This window comes from Nymphalis io, chromosome 30 (assembly GCF_905147045.1).
Source record: "Nymphalis io chromosome 30, ilAglIoxx1.1, whole genome shotgun sequence".
NCBI classification, from domain to species: Eukaryota; Metazoa; Arthropoda; class Insecta; order Lepidoptera; family Nymphalidae; genus Nymphalis; species Nymphalis io.
The window spans coordinates 44,526-65,434 of record NC_065917.1 but is presented as its reverse complement, the minus strand read 5'-3'; the positions used below and the strand labels follow the sequence as shown (position 1 = coordinate 65,434).

Sequence of the window (20,909 nt, the reverse complement as noted above, 5' to 3'; positions counted from 1 at the left end):
GCCTCGGAGTACTTCGTGCATAAATCGCTGGAATGTCTGGCTCGCGTTACGTAGTCCAAAGGTCATGCAGTTGAATTCAAACAAACCGAATGGAGTTATAATCGCGGTTTTCTGTGCGTCTTCCTCAGCAATTGGTATCCAGTAGTAAGCCATTTTTAAGTCGATCTTCGAGAATATTGTCTTGTTATGAAGTTGATATGTGAAGTCTTGTATGCAAGGTATCGGATAGCGGTCGGGTAGTGTGATCGCATTTAGACGTCTGTAGTCACCGCAAACTCGTAAGCCGCCGTCCTTCTTCTTCACAACGTGTAGCGGGCTCGCCCAGGGACTGTTTGACGGTTTGCAGATGCCCATTTCCAGCATATTCTCGAACTCAGTCTTTGCAGCTTTATACTTATCCGGTGGAAGCGGACGCGGACGGGCGTAGAGTGGCGGGCCAGTTGTCTCGATATGGTGGACGACGTTATGCTTCGAAGGTTGTTTGAGTGACATGGGTCGAAGTACATCTGGATATTGCTTCAGTACGTGGTAATAGGCTTGGTTTGTGCCGATTACCTGTACCATTATATGTACCTTGCGATGATGATGAATGTCCATAGAAAGTTTCGTCGTAAACCAAAATCCAATCTTAACGTTTTTTCGCCATACGTCTTGATAGGTGTGTTGTTTGCGGCAAATAATCTGCAGGCGTTTTCGATTTTTGTATTGCTTCTATAATTTGATGCTGATAATACGGATATATCGGCGCCGGTATCCACGAGGAAACGTTCTCGAGTGTTGCGATCGTAGATACATAGGCGGTTGCTGGCAGTAGGGACATCGAGGTCCGCCGTAGTCGATGTCGGAGCTAGTTTAAAGCTTTGTTTCTTCGGCAACACGGCGATTCGCAACGCTTCGCTTTATCGCCGAATCGGTAATGGTATTTACATTCCCACGTGGCATCGCCGGGCTTCACAGATGATTTGTTTCTTGTTGAGTTTGAATTGGATCGTGGCCTTGACTGGGAGCGATAGCGACGGTATTGACGATGTGTGGAGCGGCCGCGTATTTCGTTGATTTGTAGCGACAATTTTTCTAGCTGCTTCGATAACATTGCTATTTGTGTTGATACGGCGTCGTTCGTAGTTGTTGTTGCGGTCGATACAGCGGCGATCATCGCGGGCTCGGAGTATTCCGCCATCTTGTCGGCCATGGCGGCGAGTGTGTCGAGTGATGACTCGGTATTTACGGATAGAACAACGCGTATCTGAGTAGGTAAATGGTTAAGCCACTCGATACGGAGCCCTTCGTTCGTAATCATACCGGCGCTTAGTTCTCGCATCTTGCGAAGTAATTGAGAGGGTTTCTGGTCACCCAGCTGTAGACCGCCGACGAGCTTCTGGAAGTTCTTTACGTCTGATTTTTCATATACGGCGAGTAGTCGGTTCTTCAATGTGATGTATTAATCAGTAGCCGGCGTGTCGTATAGAATGTCGGTGACGTGTTGCAGGTCCGTGGCTTGCAGCTGTTGCAGGACGTAACGGAACTTCTGATCATCGGACGTCTTCAAGGGGTCGACGACAGCTTCAAATTGTATGAACCAGGCTCGTGGAAGGTCCCTCCAGAATGGTAGTATCCGTGACTGTACGGAGATGGCTGCCAGGTCTACCTCGGCCAGAGGTTTGGGGTCTTGAGCAGCAGTATCTTGATCCATTTTCTCAACGTCGGTAGGTCACCACTGTAGGGGCTCTTGCTTCCCTAACTATTTCGGAGGTTTCTTGAGTATCGTAATAAACTTGTTGATGCTTCAGGTGGAATGATTTTATTTGAAATTTACACAGATATATATACAAAAATGAAAATTATTAATAACCAATAAACAATATTTACAGAAATTCGTCTCCAATAAAAAGTTTCACATTATAACCAATGAAATTGGATTATAATGTGAGTTACAATTTAATTACCGGTTTACCAATCGGAAGGGCTATAACAAGAATAAAATTCTTTAAGAAAATTATGTACAAATCAAAACATTGGCTTTTCTACCAATAGCGAGTGAGTATGTAAGAACAATAATTATTTCTTACGAATTGTACGAGAGGTGAGGGGCGCACCGCAGGCGCCGCGGAGGGCACCATATAAATACGCGCCTATCTGTGTCCATACAAAACTCGGCGTATGTGCTCCTACGTTTTAGTAACCGCGCGCCTTCGGCTCGCGACGGTCATATGCTTGATGTTTTGTATGGACACTGCGTGTGGTAGGTAATGTAGGTCCCACAGTGCTATTTTGATTTTAAATAAGAATATTTAATTTAAATCTCAGTTTATTTGAAATTTTAAGTCAACTAACTTCTAAATAAGTTATTATTATAACAATTTAACATACGATAATATTATCATAGTCGTGTCACCGTGGCGTCACGGAAGGGTAGATAGGCAAACATGGTATAACTAAGAATTTATTTTATTTATATACTCTTTATTGCACACCAATATAGACAAAAATAATAGGAGTAAAACAAAACAAAGAAAAGAAAAATGTACAATAGGCGGCCTTATCGCTAAAACAGCGATCTCTTCCAGGCAACCTTTGGTAGAGGAGAGAGATAGGATGGTAGGGGTGTGCAATTATTTAATACATAAAAAAAAAAAAAATAGATACAATATATATATGTATATATACGATACATAAATAAATATTCCATAAATATATAATTATATAATAATATAATATACATACACATTATAAATATATACATTTACATACTATAGATACTTACATAATAAATAAAATATTTAATTGCAGTATTTCTTCATGAAGCAAGATAGTGCTCTTTTATCATTTTTTTAAAAGAAGTAATAGTTGGTGCACGTCTTGCTTCTAGTGGAAGAGAGTTCCAAAGACGAATTGAATGGACTGTAAATGAGTCACTATAAAAAGATGTTGTATGAGGTGGTATTTTTAAAATCAAATTCTCTTCAGAACGAAGATTATGGCTATGTGAAGAACTAAGAAATTGAAAACGTTCTTTTAGATATGAAGGAGAAGACGGATTGAACAGAATACAGTACAGAAGTTGAAGGATGTGAGTATTCCTGCGAAGCCGGATTGGGAGCCACTTGAGCTTTTTACGAAATTCAGAAACGTGATCATATTTACGAAGACCAAATATGAATCGGATGCAAAGATTTTGGAGACGCTCAAGTTTATTAAATTAATGTTTTTGAATGTACATATTTTCAAATATAAAGACATAACCTTTTACTGTTGCGATTTCTGTTTCTCTTTTTTAATTTCAAATGAAATTTTGGTGGTAATTCTCCACCGCGTCATTGGCGTTTTAAGAAATATTAACCATCATTTATATTGTCAATGTGCCACCAACACCAACAATCCATTGTGTATGTACGTTATTCCATAAATCTAGTCATATAATTATTTAATATTAACTAGAAATTGGATGTATGTGTGTACATACATAAGAAGCCATTAGTTCCATATTATATTTTCATATATATATATATATATAAGCCTTTATATATTGCAATATTATTTATACATAAGCATAGACGTTTTGCATGTATGTTATATACGTACTAAAAACTCTGACACTGATTAATTAACTGACTGAATAACAATGAGTTATGAGTGAAAATTTGCTCGATCACATATGATGGTTTATTAAAAATTTGTCCGCTAGTGTTAAATATATGAAAGTTTATATGGATGGTCCACTTTTTTTTTATACAGTGTTGCCAACTTGGGGGTTTTTCCCCTAAATAGGGCTATGTCAGATGAAATCAAATAGGATATTTTTAGGTCAGACATTTTTTAGGAGGAACATTTTTTTAAAGAAATTCTCTCCGGGGATTAACTCTTCAGCTTCATTTAATTGAGTATATTTCAAGTTTACTAATGCTACTTGCAGTACTTGATTTGCTTTTTTTTAACATCATATTATAAATGTATTTTGTATTTGTTTCAATTCATCCGTCAGGAGGATGCTTCTAAGAGGTTGGCAACACTGTTTTTATGTAACATAAAAATACCATCATCGTTTGTCGTTTTTTGTGTCCCTCGTGCCTGTAGTTACACTGTTTTACTCACCAACAATAATGCTATTGCTGTTTGGCGGCAGAATATATTATAAGTGTGTGTGGTAACTGGTGGTAAGGACATTGTGCAAACCCGCCTGGGTAGGTACCACCCACTCATCAGATATTCTACCGCTGAACAGGAATATAACATAAAAAAATAAATATCATTATCATACTTAAGTATTTTACGCAACACCACAAATTATACCAAAATTAAACTATTTAATTCCATTCCGCAAAGTGAGTTTGATGTATGTATTCGTTACCTCGATAATGGCCGTCTAACGCACGTTCCCGACATGCACAGAGTACTGGAACCCTGGGTAGATGGCCGTGGAATGTCTCAGGACATGCACGGATGCCTGTTACATTCAATCAAATTTAATTCATGACCGCATTACATATTATATTGCACAGTCTGTGCTAATATTGCTAGCATATAAAAAAAACAGCCAAGATGGTTCAGGCACCACTGAATTTTCATGTACTTAATTTGTGATTATAATTCATCTCGTACTTTACGATGAAGGAAAACATCGTGAGGAAACCTGCATGTGTCTAATTTCACTGAAATTCTGCCACATGTGTATTTACCAAACCGCACTGGAGCAGCGTGGTGGAATAAACTCCAAACCTTCTCCTCAAAAAAGGGAGAGGAGGCCTTTAGCCCAGCAGTAGGACATTCACGTGCTGTTACGGATAAAAAAAAACACACACACAATGTGCTGTGCAAACATATACAAGTCTATAGTCGATTCCAATAGCAAGTAGAGTATATAAGCAACTTTGACCTTGAAATTTGGTCGAAATCTTAATATTCTGTGGTATTGACTATGGATTCGCGAAAAATTTACCGTTTTGGTTATCTGTGAAGTTGTTATCGGAACTTTGTAAGTAAAACTAAAGTGTATATAAGTAGTTAAGTGTAACAGTGTCGTGTTATATATAGAGATATATTTATCGAGAAGTGTTTGTGGTGTACAATACAGCAGAGCTGGTAGCGAATCGCGTGGAATCGCATATCTAAGGTTTGCTAATCTTTTAAAAACGAGTAGAGTTTTCTGCTCACCTGAAAGTATATACAGCGTCTAGGGTCGTTTGGGTCTTCGAGGAACACCAGGTCGTCACACACGCACTTGTCCTGCGTGTCGCTCGACACGTGCGCGTCGCTGTACTTGCTCCCGTCGTCCGACACGTACACGTTCGTGCACTTCGTGTCCGATGTCTTCGTGAGGCTGGTCTTCACGTTGGCGATGTCCTGGAGGATATTCTTGTTCTGTCTCCTTGCGTTCTTTCGATTCTTCTCGGAAGCTTGCGACGAGTGGACTAGTTCTGATATCTGTAACAATGAATTTTGAAAATAAAAAAATATATCACTTTTTTAATTTCGTATAGGTACGCTGGCAAATGACCACCTTATGGTAAGTGGTCGTCACTTCCCATAGACTTTGTCACAGTCTATTAACCACCCCTAACATCGAAATGCGCCATCAACCTTGGGAACTAAGATATTAAGTCTCTTGTGCCTATAGTTACACTGTCTAACTCATCTTTCAAACTAGCACACAATAATACTAAGTATTGCTATTTGGCGGTAGAAACGTTATTCAAAAAAGCCTTTTTAAATCGTTTGTATAATATAATTTTAAATATAAAGCTACAACCAGTATGGCTACTCTGTAAGAACATTCTCTCACTCATCATCATCATGTCAACATTTCAACGGAGAGTGATGAATCTAAGATTCTAGAATAGCACTACTGGCCGCGTATATATATTCTGTCTTAAATACATGTAAGTTTTTATTTAGTAATAAGGTTTGAATTAGCGACCCACCTGTCGTCCTCTGCAAGTCCCGCGCGGACAGCCTCCGAAGGTGGGCCGCTCGTGTCCCGCGGCGTAGCCCCCCGGCCGCGCTAGCAGCACCATGCCCTGCCGCAGTCCCGGCGGGAAGCGACCCAGGCCCAGCGACGCCGACTGTCCCGCGCGCACGCTGCCGCACGGGACCCGGTTGCGGTATATCGTGAGCACGGATATCTCCGAGAACTCGCCGGACTCCAGGGGTTCTGCAGGGGGGGGGGGTGTTAAATGTACGTCGCTCTATTCATCTCACAACTAACAGAACGCAACGCACCTATGACAAGTTCGTCGCCCTCGTAGAGTCGCCCTCGCGCGAGCAGTCCCCCCACGACGGGCCCCGTCGAGTCCCCTACGTGGAAAATTTCGTCTATTTGAAACTCGCACGCCTCCTGTAAAGTGACATAAATTATAACATTTATAATTTAATAAAAAGGATACTAGTCGCGACGCGATCTCCGACGCTCCAATACCCGTGCCATCAAGGCTGCGATTGAGCAAAATCGGGGATCGAAAGTGTTCGCTCGCAAGTTTGGGAGGCCGCGTCTGACAAAACTTAAAACTGAAAATGGTGGGGTCGTTACCTCTAGGCCTGAGATTATCGGAGAAGTAGAGAGGTTTTATGGGCAGTTGTTCTCTTCAAGATCGGATAAACCCGTGGGAATCAGTATTGATGACCAGCGCGCCCCTCTTATGCGCCATTACTCCGAGGAGCTCCCGGTCGTTGACCAAGGAGAGATTAGGGCGGCTCTAGAACAGCTTAAAAACAACAAAGCTCCGGGAGATGACGGAATCACAACAGAGTTGCTTAAGGCAGGCGGGACTCCGGTCCTGAAAGAGCTAGCAAGCCTCTTTAATTCCGTCATCCAACATGGCAAGACCCCGGAAACGTGGAGCGGGAGTGAGGTGGTACTGTTTTTCAAGAAAGGTGATAAAACCCTCTTGAAAAACTACAGACCAATCTCCCTCCTGAGTCACGTGTATAAGCTGTTCTCAAGAGTCGTCACGAACCGTCTCGCCAGACGACTTGACGAGTTCCAGCCCCCAGAGCAAGCCGGCTTTCGATCAGGCTACAGCACCGTGGACCACATCCATACTGTTCGGCAAATTGTGCAGAAGACCGAAGAGTACAATCAGCCGCTGTGTATGGCATTTGTGGACTACGAGAAAGCCTTCGACTCCATCGAAACCTGGGCAGTGCTCGACTCATTGCAGAGATGTCATATCGATTGGAGATATATCGAGGCACTGAGATGTCTGTACAACGCCGCTACAATGACTGTCCACATCCAGGACTGTAAGACGAAGGCGATCCAACTGCGCAGAGGGGTGAGACAGGGGGATGTAATATCCCCGAAACTGTTCACCAACGCGTTGGAAGACGTTTTCAAAACGCTGGATTGGACTAGGTATGGAGTCAATGTAAACGGCGAGTACATCTCACACCTTCGATTTGCCGACGATATCGTCATCATAGCAGAGTCGCTGGAACAACTCACCGAAATGCTGCGTAGCCTAGGCGAGTCTTCCCGGTGTGTCGGTCTCGGTATGAACTTGGACAAGACCAAGGTCATGTTCAATAGGCATGTCGTGCCGGGACCGATATACGTCGAGGGGAAACCTCTCGAAGTTGTTAGTGAATATACCTACCTAGGACAGATAATACAAGTCGGTAGGAACAACTTCGGAAGCCGATCGAAGAATTCGCTTACGATGGGCAGCATTTGGCAACCTTCGTCAAGTCCTCAAGTCGTCTATACCGCAATGTTTGAAGACGAAAGTCTTCAACCAATGCGTCTTACCTGCCATGACAGACGGTGCCGAAACGTGGACACTAACTGCGGGACTAGTCCACAAATTCAAAGTCGCTCAGCGTGCTATGGAGCGAGCTATGCTCGGAGTATCTTTGAAGGATAAGATCAGAAATGAGATTATCCGGAAAAGAACCAGAGTCACCGACATAGCTTGCAAAATTAGCAGGCTGAAGTGGCAGTGGGCTGGTCACGTATGTCGTAGGACCGATGGCCGTTGGAGCAGACGAATCCTAGAGTGGAGACCGCGAATCGGCAAGCGCAGCGTAGGGCGCCCTCCAGCCAGGTGGACCGACGACCTTAAGAAGGTGGCGGGCACCAACTGGATAAGGAAGGCGGAGGACAGGGAGCTTTGGCGCACCTTGGGAGAGGCCTATGTTCAGCAGTGGACAACGATTGGCTGTTGATTGATTGATTGATTGATACTAGTCAACTGCGCAACATATGGTTCACTCACGTCCTCGGAGCGCTGCAGGTCACGGCGCGGCGCCAGCGCCAGCAGGCACGCGTGCAGCGCGTTGAGGCCGGCGCCGCGCGCGCAGCTCACCGGGAACACGGCCACCCTGCCGGCCGACACTACCGTGATTTGCGTTCAACTATATATATATATATATATATATATCTGATCCGAAACTAAGCAGAGCTTGTACTATGGCAACCAGACAACTGATATACTATTGTATAGACAATTACACACAGACTCAGGTAAAACAGACATGTTAATGCATGATATATATTGGTATTATTACAGAAACCGCTGTTAATAACTGACGAGAATATGGCAAGGAACTGCGTCGCGCCGCAAAAGTCGATACTGGACACCATAGATAATGTAGACAAGGAAATCAAAAAGGATGAGGAGTGAGTAGCTTCACAAGCCTTTATTTAACCCGAAGTGTTTCTGGGTGAACTCTTATGTATGACCTTAAAACGAGTTCCATACTATTGGTAATGGTAATAGTATTGTCTATAGCTACGCCAACCACCCTTGCTAGATACTTGCCTTTCATGCCAAAGGTCGTGGGTTCGATTCCCACCCAGGACAGACATTTGTGTGCATGAACATGTCTGTTTGTCCTGAGTCTGGGTGTAATTATCTATATAAGTATGTATTTACAAAAGAAAAGTAGTATATGTATTATATCAGTTGTCTGGTTTCCATAACACAAGCTCTGCTTAATTTGGGATCAGATGACCGCGTGTGAATAATGTCCAATATTATTATTATTATTATTATTATTATTATTATTATTATTATATTGCTTTCTCAAGATAAGTAATGTAGTAGGCCCAGTAACAACACTATTATTAATGAAGTTTTATTAAATCGTTACTATCGAATGAATTTCTATGGATTGCTGTTATCAATAGTATTAATAATAATAATGTCCTCCAGACCGATTTCAACGACGGCGGCCAATCTGAAGAGAGATTAGCCAACTACGCAGGAGATATTATAGTGCACAAGTGTGTGCGCAAACACAGGTGCACTCTCTACTCCCAAACTCTCATAATCCGATGGGACGGCGACCCGACACGACCGGAAAGAGTTCAGGCGCAGGACCAACGGTTTTGCGTGCTTTCCGAGGCACGGGAGTGTACACACTTCCAACTTCCAGACTCCGGGCTGCTACTGAGAATTTTCTAACAGAAAAACCCAATAACTTTTTATTGTCCCGATCTGGGAATTGAACTCAGGACCTCCGGGGTCTGCGGTCTTATATGAAGCCACTAGACTAACGAGGCAGGCAAATGAGTTACCAATAGTATTGTGAACAGAGAGCTATAGTAACTATCGATAATATCGACAATATTGACACAAGACGATACTTTCGGAAGTACTGTCGATAATAGTTTTCGAGGTCAAACTATCGATAGTTCTGCAACACTGATACCTGGGATTAGGTAAATGAAACTACAATTTATTAGATTACAAAAACAATCACTTCTACACTATATATACTCCGTAGCGCTTTCTATCGACTGTATCACGGCGAGTGCTCTGAGGAATTATTCTCTCTAATTCCTGCTTCCCCCTTCCTTCTTAAGTCCACGCGAGCTGGTTCTCGATGTCACCGCCTAACTGTAACATCAATTCCATCGCGAACAAAGAAATTGGGCAACTCCTTTCTTTGTCGCACTTCCAAAAAATGGAATTCCTTACCAGCTCACGTGTTCCCCTCCTCTTACAACCCGGGTTCCTTCAAACGAGGCGTGAAGAGGCATCTTGCGGGCCGGCAAGGCGAAGGCGGCTAGTGCAGAACGTTTTTCCCGTCTGTACTGGCCGTCGTCGCGTTTGGACTCTACTACCACTTACCAACAGGTGGAGTAGAGTCATTTGCCCTCCCGGAGAATATAAAAAAAAAAAAAAAGCGAATATCTAGACAGCGCGATTCAGGAATGTGACATTTCGAATGAGCGCCATCTATCGTTAACGGGGTGTAACATACGCCATCATACAACTGGATAATAGAATAACGGAAGCTTTTACAAAGATTAATATAATTGAAAAATGAGTATGAAAACTAGATACACATGTTTAGACAACTTGTAGCCGAGATGGCCCAGTGGTAAGAACGCGTGAATCTTAACCGATGATCGTGAGTTCAAACCCGGGCAAGCACCACTGAATTTTCATGTGCTTAATTTGTGATTATAATTCATCTCTGCTTGACGGTGAAGGAAAACATCGTGAGGAAACCTGTATGTGTCTAATTTCACTGAAATTAGACACATACAGGTTTTAGGAATACACAAGTAGTAGGTGTATTCCACCAATCCGCATTGGTGCAGCGTGCTGGAATAAGCTCCAAACCTTCTTAAAAAAAGGGAGAGGAGGCTTTAGCCCAGCAGTGGGACATTCACAGGCTGTTACGGATACGAACGATTTAGACAACTGCACGGGACTAATAATGGTACTTGTGTGTGCGTGCAAGCACAGACAGTTTCTATTCCCACACACTCTTAATCCTATTGAGAACCGAGATGGTAGTGAATAGAATGTGTAAATCGTTACCAATGATAGCGTGTTAAAACCCAGATTAGCACCTCTAAATTGGAACAGCGTATTGGAATAAGCTCCTCATCAAAGGGAGAAGAGGGATTAGCCCAGCAGTGGGACTTAGACATTTACATAATCCCAGGGTGAAAATTAGAGAGAGTTCAGGCGCAAACAATGTCTTTACATGCTTCCAAATCTCACTTCTAGTGTACAACTTACTTTTACTTTTCTTTTCTATTTACTTATTATAAAAAAAATAACGCCTCTGCTGGGCTAAGGCCTCCCCCCCACTTGTGATTTGGAGCTCTAGCTTGCTGCTTCAATGCGGGTTGATGGATATACATAGCAATACTTCATCCCATAAAAGCAGATCTCCTGACAATGTGCCCATTAATTAAGCACATCAAAGTGCAGTGGTGTTTGCCCGGGCTTTGCAAGTGGGTGGGGGATTGTTCTTAATTTAAATAAATGTCAAAATAATCATTAGCGCACCTGAGCATCGAAGCCGAGTATCTCGTGGCTGAGCAAGGACGTCCTACCACTTTTCACTTCGTGCAAATGCCTGAACATGTTCAGGCGAGCGAACCCTCTACCGTTATCGAGTTCAACTGTAGAAAAGAAAAATTATTGTATTGCGCACTACAAACAGCTAACATACCATCAACCAATGAAGTCATTACAATTTCAAGATCAAATTTTATACTGCCATTGTAATTACAACTAAGTTTCTTGACCATAAAATATTTATCTGAGGATAAAATAAATGATATTACAATATAATATTAACAAAGTCGGTTTTTGTCGCGACTGAGTAGGTATCATTTAATTTGTTTAAAAATGAAACAGCATTTTTACCCACAGCTGGGATAAGGCGTCATCTCCTTATTACGAGTACACACGTATAGGATCTCTACATGATAATCGAATCAAAAACTTCTGGATACGAAGCCTTATAAATATATTTTTTTTATAGAATAGGAAGGCGGACGAGCATATGGGCCACCTGATGGTGAGTGGTCACTAACGCCCATAGACATAGGCATTGTAAGAAATGTTAACCATCGCTTACATCGCAAATGCGCCACCAACCTTGGGAACTGAGACGTTATGTCCCTTGTGCCTGTAATTATACTGTCTCACTCACCCTTCAAACCGGAACACAACAATACCAAGTACTGCTGTTTTGCGGTAGAATATCTGATGAGTGGGTGATACCTACCCAGTTAGCTACCTAAGTTATATATAATGTTATATATTTAATATTATTTATTATTCACTTGCGTCACCAGGTGCTCGAAGCGTTGCTCGCACGGCGAGACCAGCTGCAGTTTGTACTCGACGTTCCCGAAACGAGGCTGCGGGGGTAGACTCCCGTAGCACTCGTCGCCGGAATAGTCGGCGTCGGATGTTCTGAGGGCCAAATCGAATATATTTAACATTGATCTTATTTCGATTAATGCCATCCGCGTTCGGTGAGACCGACTCACTGTTTATGATCTCCTGGTACATTAACACTGTAATCCTAACTGAAATTAATTGACTCTTTTAATCTAATCGTTCGGTAAGACCGACGCACTGTTTATGATCTCCTGGTACATTAACACTGTAATCCTAACTGAAACTAATTGACTCTTTTAATCTAATCGTTCGGTGAGACCGACTCACTGCTTATGATCTCCTTGTACATTAACACTGTAATCCTAACTGGAACTAATTGACTCTTTTAATCTAATCGTTCGGTGAGACCGACTCACTGTTTATGATCTCCTGGTACATTAACACTCTAATCCTAACTGAAACTAATTGACTCTTTTAATCTAATCGTTCGGTGAGACCGACTCACTGTTTATGATCTCCTTGTACATTAACACTGTAATCCTAACTGGAACTAATTGACTCTTTTAATCTAATCGTTCGGTGAGACCGACTCACTGTTTATGATCTCCTGGTACATTAACTCTGTAATCCTAACTGAAACTAATTGACTCTTTTAATCTAATCGCTCGGTGAGACCGACTCACTGTTTATGATCTCCTGGTACATTAATACTGTAATCCTAACTGAAACTAATTGACTCTTTTAATCTAATCGTTCGGTGAGACCGACTCACTGTTTATGTTCTCCTGGTACATTAACAACGTAATCCTAATTCTAAATCTTTGAAACTAATAATAAAAACATCCTGGGACATTTTTCACACACGGCCATCTGATCCCAAATTAAGCTTGTACAAAACTCGTGCTATGGAAACAAGACAACTGATATACTACATATACTACTTTTCTTATGTAAATACATTGATTGTCACAGTTAGGAATTGATGTCACAGTTAGGCGGTGACATCGAGAACCAGCTCGCGTGGACTTAAGAAGGAAGGGGGAAGCAGGAATTAGAGAGAATAATTCCTCAGAGCACTCGCCGTGATACAGTCGATAGAAAGCGCTCAGTGCTGCTATCTCGCGACGCAATTGTAAAGGTTCAAGGGTGTTTGTTACCTTTACGTCGCCAATAATGCGTACTGCATGTCACTGCAACCGGTCCAAGGCCTCCAGTAGGTACTTAGCGGAGCCATCCCAAAGGTGCGAGCAATATTTAACGGAAGATCGTACCTGTGTTTTGTATAACAGGCACAGTTGTTTCGGCGTGAAAAAACGCCGCACCTTGTTCAGAACTCCGAGTTTTCGTGAAGCTTTTTTTATCATAGCCTCGATGTAATTATATGCCCTTGGACTAAGGTCGCAGCGAACGTCCATCCCCAGCATGGCGATTTTGCTTTGTATCATCAGCGGTATCCACCATGCACTGTACTATCATCTGCATAGCAATGTATGTTCCCAAGGGAGAGCATATCATTGATATGCAAAAGAAAGAGTGTGGGAGATAGCACAGATCCCTGGGGGACCCCAGCATTCACTACATAGAATTGTGAAGCGCAACCATCTACTAAAACACGAAGGCTACGCTTGTGTACCATATGCCAGTAGCTTGGAGAGAAGACTTCTGTGCCAGACCCAAAAAGGCGGCGTAAGCGCACGGAACTATATAGCTCCGTAAAAAAAAATTGTTTTAAAAATATAAGGACTGTGTTTTGAAATCATAAAACGTAGATATGTGTAAATAACAAAGACAGTGTGTGATCTATATAAAAACATTATTGTTTGAATAAGTTTAATACGCAAAAGGGTGAAACGATAATTATATAATATAGGTACTTTTACTAAGGGCAGTGACTTATTTTACGAATATTTTACAAAATAAGTTAAGAAAGTAGTATATTAATAAAAATAAATGCTTTATAAAACGATTTTAAGAAACACTTAAAGTTCTAGTAATTTATTTTAAAACAAAGAAATACTTTAAAAAATATACAGTGACCTATTTCAATTTATTTATTTTTCTGTTAAGAAGTTGCTGTTATAGTCGTTACTAAGTAAGAATGATTCCACAGAAAAAAATAATAACAACAAGAAATAATACTTCTCCAGAATCTTACAATGTGACAAATCGGCAAAAAAGCAAACAGTCTGAAAAGTGGTCGCCTGCATCAGAACAACTTACTAAACAAGACGTTGAACAAATCATTCGTAATTAGTTTCAGGCCTTTAAAAAAATTTACTATTGGAAGATATCACTAACATGTTAAACAAAATGATTCAAGAAAATCTTAAACCTATAAAAGAGCAAATATCTACTATTGAAAACTCGATGACTTTTTTGAGCGAAGAATACGAATCTACTAAAAAAATAATTGCAAGTTACGACGATAAATTTGCGGAAATGGAAAGAGAGAAAAATGCACTAAAAAATGTAACATCTGATTTGCAACAACGAATACATACTATGGAGCAGTATAATCGATCAAATAACATTGAAATACAAATGATTCCTGAGCATAAAAATGAAAATTTAATTAGTGCAGTAATGCAACTGAGTAAAGCAATATCATGTGATCTAAAGGAGTCTGATATACATCACTGTACTAGAGTTGCAAAATTGAACAACAGCGACAAAAGACCCAGATCTGTGATTGTAAAGCTATCCACACCACGAATGAGAGACACGATGCTAGCATGTGTCATCAATTACAATAAATCGCATCCTGACGATAAACTGAACACAAGTCACATAGGTATTGCAGCAGATAAGCAGCCAATATATGTTATGGAACACTTGTCACCGGCTATTAAGTCTTTACATGCAGCAGCTCGAATAAAATCTAAAGAAAAAAAATACAGATTTGTGTGGGTTAGACAGGGCAAGGTATTTATGAGAAAGACAGAACATTCAGAATGTATTTATGTAAAAAATCTGTTTTGAATAATATCCAGTAAATTGCTTTGCTCTCTAAACTCATAGATCATTTTAGTGTTTCATGTTATAAAATTCAACGGTCTTAATATATACTACCAGAACGTCCGAGGTCTCCGTACTAAAACACATGACTTCATCTGCAATTTATCGTGTACAAATTATGATGTTATTATATTAACAGAAACGTGGCTTAAGAATTGTATAGTGCGGTCGCGTGCGGTCGGTCACGGGTCAGTGACCTCCGTCGGTATGGATACGTTAAAGTGTAATAATTGTAACATTGTGATAAACGAGGTGCTTAGTTTCATTCAAAACAAATTAGATGTTATGAACAATGTAAGCTTGGCCCTTATATGCCGCCAATCCTTTGATGAACAGGAAATTCTTAAAGCCAAGTGTTTATTGTTTCAATCGATTCCGCAACGGCTAGTTAAAAGGAAAGGTGAAGACCGAAGACAGAAAAATATTGATGATATAATTGGGGTGTTAAGGAGTATAGATCCCGAAAATATCCCCATATTTGTGGCAAAAGACTTGCAAAAGTTACCGCCTGTTACGTTTGATCATATAGATGTAACGCGACTACTAAAGGATATTGTTAAGCTTCAAAGTCAAGTCCAGGCCATAGAAAATCAAAAGGAAGAATATATCACAAAAAGTGTATTTGAAAAATATTTTAGTGAAAAAGAAAAGAAACAAGCATCAGAAGTTGTATCAAGGGACAATGGTCAGTATGTAAATACAAAGAGAGGTGGTTTCTGCATGCGGGATAGTCCCGATTACGCTAGCGAATCGATGGGGTCAACGAACGAACTAGAGAATATTGCAACAAAGAGAATGACTGTGCAAAAACAGGTTCCGGATCGTCCATCGCCGACGCACGCATGCACTCCGGCAATAGTAAATGATACAGCTATCTCTGTCACCCCGCCGATGCAACACGTGGAGGCTCACCGCGGCAATAATTCGCATCGACGGAACGACGTGCGTGAGGCACCGTTATCGGTGCCGATAGCGGCAGATGGTTTAGTGACGTCACACGATGTAATAATGTGCGAGCAAGACGGAGTGGCGGACACTCACAGTGGCGGTGAAGGCGAATGGATTCGAGTTACAAAGCGTAAATCGTTGCGTTTTAAAGGGATGCGAGGTACTGCCGTCTCGAGTTCAACTACAAAATTAAAAGCAGCAGACATTCAAATTCCGTTATATATTTACAATATTTCAAAAGAAAACACGGAGCAAGATATAGCGGATTATATATATGAAAAGACACAGATAAAAATATTGCCAGAGAAAGTACATACGAAAGGTTCAAGAAATTATCTATCTTTCAAATTTTATATACCACGAAGTAAATTGGCCGTATTTACTAACGCTAATTTATGGCCGGAAGATATTTATTTCAGAAAGTATATATATTTTAGACATGGAAAAAAGGCTTCAGTAAATTTAAACAAACAAAATGGATAAGAATAACTTAAAAAGTCATAAAATAAAGGTGGTGAGCTTTAATTGTAAATTTCTTAAGCGTTCAATAGACAGTGTGAGAAGACTTTGCTTGAGTGCCGACTTAGTGGCACTACAGGAGACTTGGTTACTACCTCATGACCTTACCTACCTCGGCACTGTTCACGACGAGTTTGAATCTACTGGTACGTCGGCTGTGGACACCAGTGCCAGCATTCTGCTAGGCAGACCCTATGGTGGCGTCGCGCTCTTATGGCGAAAGGGTGTTTTTTCTTCTGTGTCAGTGGTTAAATGTAATAACGTGAGGCTGTGCGCGATCAAATGTAAACTTCGTGAGTATAATATACTATATTTTTCTGTTTACATGCCTACAGACTGTGCAGATAATTTAATAGAATACACAGAGTGCCTGAGTGAAATTAATGCAATTGTTGAGGATTGTGGAATTAGTATAGTTTTTGTATTAGGAGACTTTAATGCGCATCCTAAAGAGTTATTTTTTAATGAAATGATGCAATTTTGTACTGATCAGTCTTATGTATGTGCTGACTATGAAATGCTTGCTAATAAGAACAATGTTTACACATATGTTAGTGACAGTCATGGGTCCTCGCGGTGGTTAGATCACTGCATTGTAACGGAACTAGCTAGAAGGCATATACAAAGTATCAATGTTATAAATAATGTGTCATGGTCTGATCACTATCCTCTGGAAGTCCATTGTAGTTTTAACTATAATGCACAAGCCAATCATAAAAAACTAGAATCGACCCCGCTCTCTACTAACAAAATAATATGGGGTCATAGGGATAGTGACCAGATTAAACTATATACTGAATTATGTAACAATAGGTTAAGTTTAGTTAATTTTCCAATAGAAATGATCGATTGTTGCAATAACGTATGTAATAAGTCCGAGCATAAAGTAATTATAGATAAACTGTATAGTGATATTATAGGTATATTGCAGGAGGCTGCAATATTATCCAGCCACAAAACTGTAAAGCGTAGTAAGAAAGAATATGTTATGGGATGGAATAAGCACGTTAGGATGGCTCATTTGAAAACTCGTAATTGCTTTCAGTCGTGGATATTAGCTGGAAGGCCGACATGTGGTGGACATACGACGAGATGCGAGAATCACGTAAGGTTTTTAAGAGCAAATTAAAGTGGTGCCAAGACAATACCGAAACAATAAAAATGGATATCCTCGCCTCGTCGTATGAGGCTAAACATTTCAGTAAATTTTGGGAACAAACTAACAGGCTGAATGCAAAGGCGAGCCTTCCGGCTGAGGTAGGAGGTACCAGTGGCTCTAAAAATATTGCTAATATGTTTAAAGCCCAGTTTAGCGTGGACCCATGTGAAATTTGTGACTGTGGGGATGAGAGCGATGCTGGGGGTGTTAGTGTCGCTGGTGAGGGTCCGGTCTGTTTCACAAGAAATGACATAATGAAAGCGTTAAACAGCATGAAACGTGGGAAATCGCCGGGTCACGACGGCCTCGACGAGCATCGATCATTTAAAGTATGCCGGTATTCACCTTTCCAGAGTTCTCAGGTTACTCTATAATCTTTGTTGTAGCCATGTTTATCTACCAGATGCAATGATGATGACTGTTGTGGTGCCCATAGTTAAAAACAGAACAGGGGATATGGCAGACGGGTCAAATTACAGGCCGATATCACTGGCGACAATCACAGCAAAGGTCCTGGACAGTCTTCTTGATGCACAGTTAAATAATTCAGTCAAAATTCACGACGCGCAGTTTGGCTTTAAGCCTGAATTATCAACTGAGACCGCAATACTGTGCCTCAAGCAGACTGTGAGGTACTACACTGACAGGAAATCGCCGGTATACGCTTGTTTTTTGGACCTGTCTAAAGCTTTTGATCGAGTGTCATATAAAATTCTTTGGCAAAAGCTCAAAACCGAAACTAGCTTAAGATCCAATCAAATCTCATTGCCTAAGTACTGGTATGAAAACCAAACGAACGTGGTGAGATGGGGACAGTCACTAAGCGATTCATACAAATTGAAGTGCGGAGTAAGACAGGGTGGCCTCACATCGCCCAGGCTTTTCAATTTGTATGTGAACCAACTGATTCGGAGGCTGAGTGGAGCCGGAGTTGGATGTTCCATCGATGGCGTGGCTATGAACAATTTCAGCTACGCGGACGACATGGTTCTGCTGAGCCCTTCAGTCAGTGGTCTCAAAAAATTGCTAAAGATCTGTGAGGACTATGCCAGGGTGAATGGACTCAGTTACAATGCGAAGAAAAGTGAATTTATAATTTTCAGGGGTAGGAACAAGCCGATAAATTGTAATCCTGACATAAGACTATATGGCACACCCCTGAAATAGGTAACTGATTTCAGATACCTTGGTCACATAGTTAATGAAAACCTCAGTGATAACAGTGACATTGAACGTGAGCGTAGGGCTCTGTCGGTCCGAGGTAATATGTTGGCTCGCAGATTTGCACGGTGTACGACACCTGTAAAGCTGGCCCTGTTTCGAGCATATTGCCAATCATTTTACACGTGCAGTCTGTGGACGAACTATACGCTGAGGGCCTACAGTGCCCTACGCGTCCAATACAACAATGTGTTGAGGGCGGTGTTGAGGAAACCTCGACACTGCACTACAGTGTCGAGGTTTCCTCAACGGCAATGTTCGCTGATGCTCGCGTGGACGATTTTTTCTCTATAATACGCAAGCGTGTCGCCTCCATTATGAGCAGAACTTCGAAAAGTACCAACACCCTCCTCAGCACATTGGCTTGTAAATTGGACAGTCACTTCTGGGAACACTGGAATGGTGTACATGTGAAGCGGGTCTAATTCTAGGATTAAGTACTAACATAGTTTAAGCATTCGTTACTAATCTATTTAATTTTAATTTTAATTATTTATTTTAATTTATTTGTTATTATTTTTTTAATTTTATTTGAATTTAATGTTAATTTTAATTTAATATGGATTGTTTAATCTGAAATAAAGTATTATTATTATTATTATTATTAATAATAATAAAATAGAGAACCATGAAGTATTCGACAACCGTTATACAGTATACAGAAGAGATCGTGATAGTTCACTTTTACATTGTAAAAAAGATGGTGGTGGAGTTTTAGTGGCGGTCTCAAATAAACTGAAATCAATGCGACTCAGTTTTTGTGAAAGTCAGTGTGAAGATCTTTGGATAAATATTGAACGAGAAAATTGTCACGATGAGTGTAACTCAATTGCATTATGTGCAGTTTATTTGCCTCCTCCCGTTAGCCGTAATATGCTATCTAATTTTATCAAAAATTTTAATAGTAGAATTGCAGAGAATAGACAAAATGTTATGCTCGTGGGTGATTTTAATTTAAGTAATATCAATTGGTTCGCTACTGATGATAATGTTATTTCTAATAGTTCCTTAGGAAATTTGCTAGTTGATTTTGCATCTCTCAATAATTTAGTTCAACATAATAACATTTGTAATAACAATAATAAAATATAAGACTTAATATTCAGTAATCATAATAACATAAAAATTAGTAAGTCTATTTTGCCAATAGTGCCTCCAGATCACCACCATCCTCCCTTAGATATATTAGTTTCTTATTCATCAAGAACTTCTTTAAAAAGTAATGTTATTGGTGAAAAGAAGAACTATTTTAAAGCTGACTATGTAAGTATAATTTCAGAATTAGATAATATCAATTGGTTAAGCGAATTTTGTAATTGTAAGTCAATAAACTTAATGATCGATAAATTTTATAAAATTTGGAACAAATTGATCGAAAAATATGTACCAAAGAAGAAACAAAAAGGTAAACAATATCCTCCATGGTTCACTAAGGAAATGATAAATTTATATAACGAGAAACAAGTTTTTTTAAATAAATACAAAATATATAAAAACCCACTTGATGAAATTTCATTACGTCTTTTGAGCAAACGTTGTGCAGATTTATCGAAAATTTGCTACAATAATTACATTAAGATTGTTGAAGAAAATATTAGTAGAAATCCTAAATATTTTTGGTCATACCTTAAGGGCAAACAAGATAATAGTACCGCACTCCCAGGCATAATGACTTACAAACAAAAAGTAATGAAATCGGGATCAGAAATTTGTAACGAATTTGCCTCGTATTTCGCTTCTGTTTACACACAATCTCAAAGTTCATATACATTACCATCTTATAATAATCAATGTAAACATGACTTTGGAGCGTTCACTAATTTTGTAATATCGCGAAGACAGATTTATCAATACTCAAAAAGACTTGATACAACTAAAGGGACAGGTTATGATAATATCCCTCCTATATTTATTTCTAAATGTGCATGGGTACTAAGTTTCCCTTTATATTTATTATA

At 40.2% G+C, this 20,909-nt stretch overlaps 1 protein-coding gene across 1 annotated transcript; it reads right to left on the bottom strand.

Annotated features, from left to right (window-relative positions):
* Positions 1 to 847: 847 nt before the first annotated feature.
* On the bottom strand, positions 848 to 1,321 carry LOC126779819 (uncharacterized). The gene has a single exon (XM_050503937.1). It carries the CDS (start codon positions 1,319 to 1,321, stop codon positions 848 to 850), a length of 474 nt encoding a protein of 157 aa, XP_050359894.1.
* Between the last annotated feature and the right edge of the window lie 19,588 nt (positions 1,322 to 20,909).

What these genes read in the sequence shown, in the direction of transcription:
- LOC126779819 (XM_050503937.1), bottom strand. Translation starts at nt 1,321, where the DNA reads ATGCGAGAACTAAGCGCCGGTATGATTACGAACGAAGGGCTCCGTATC.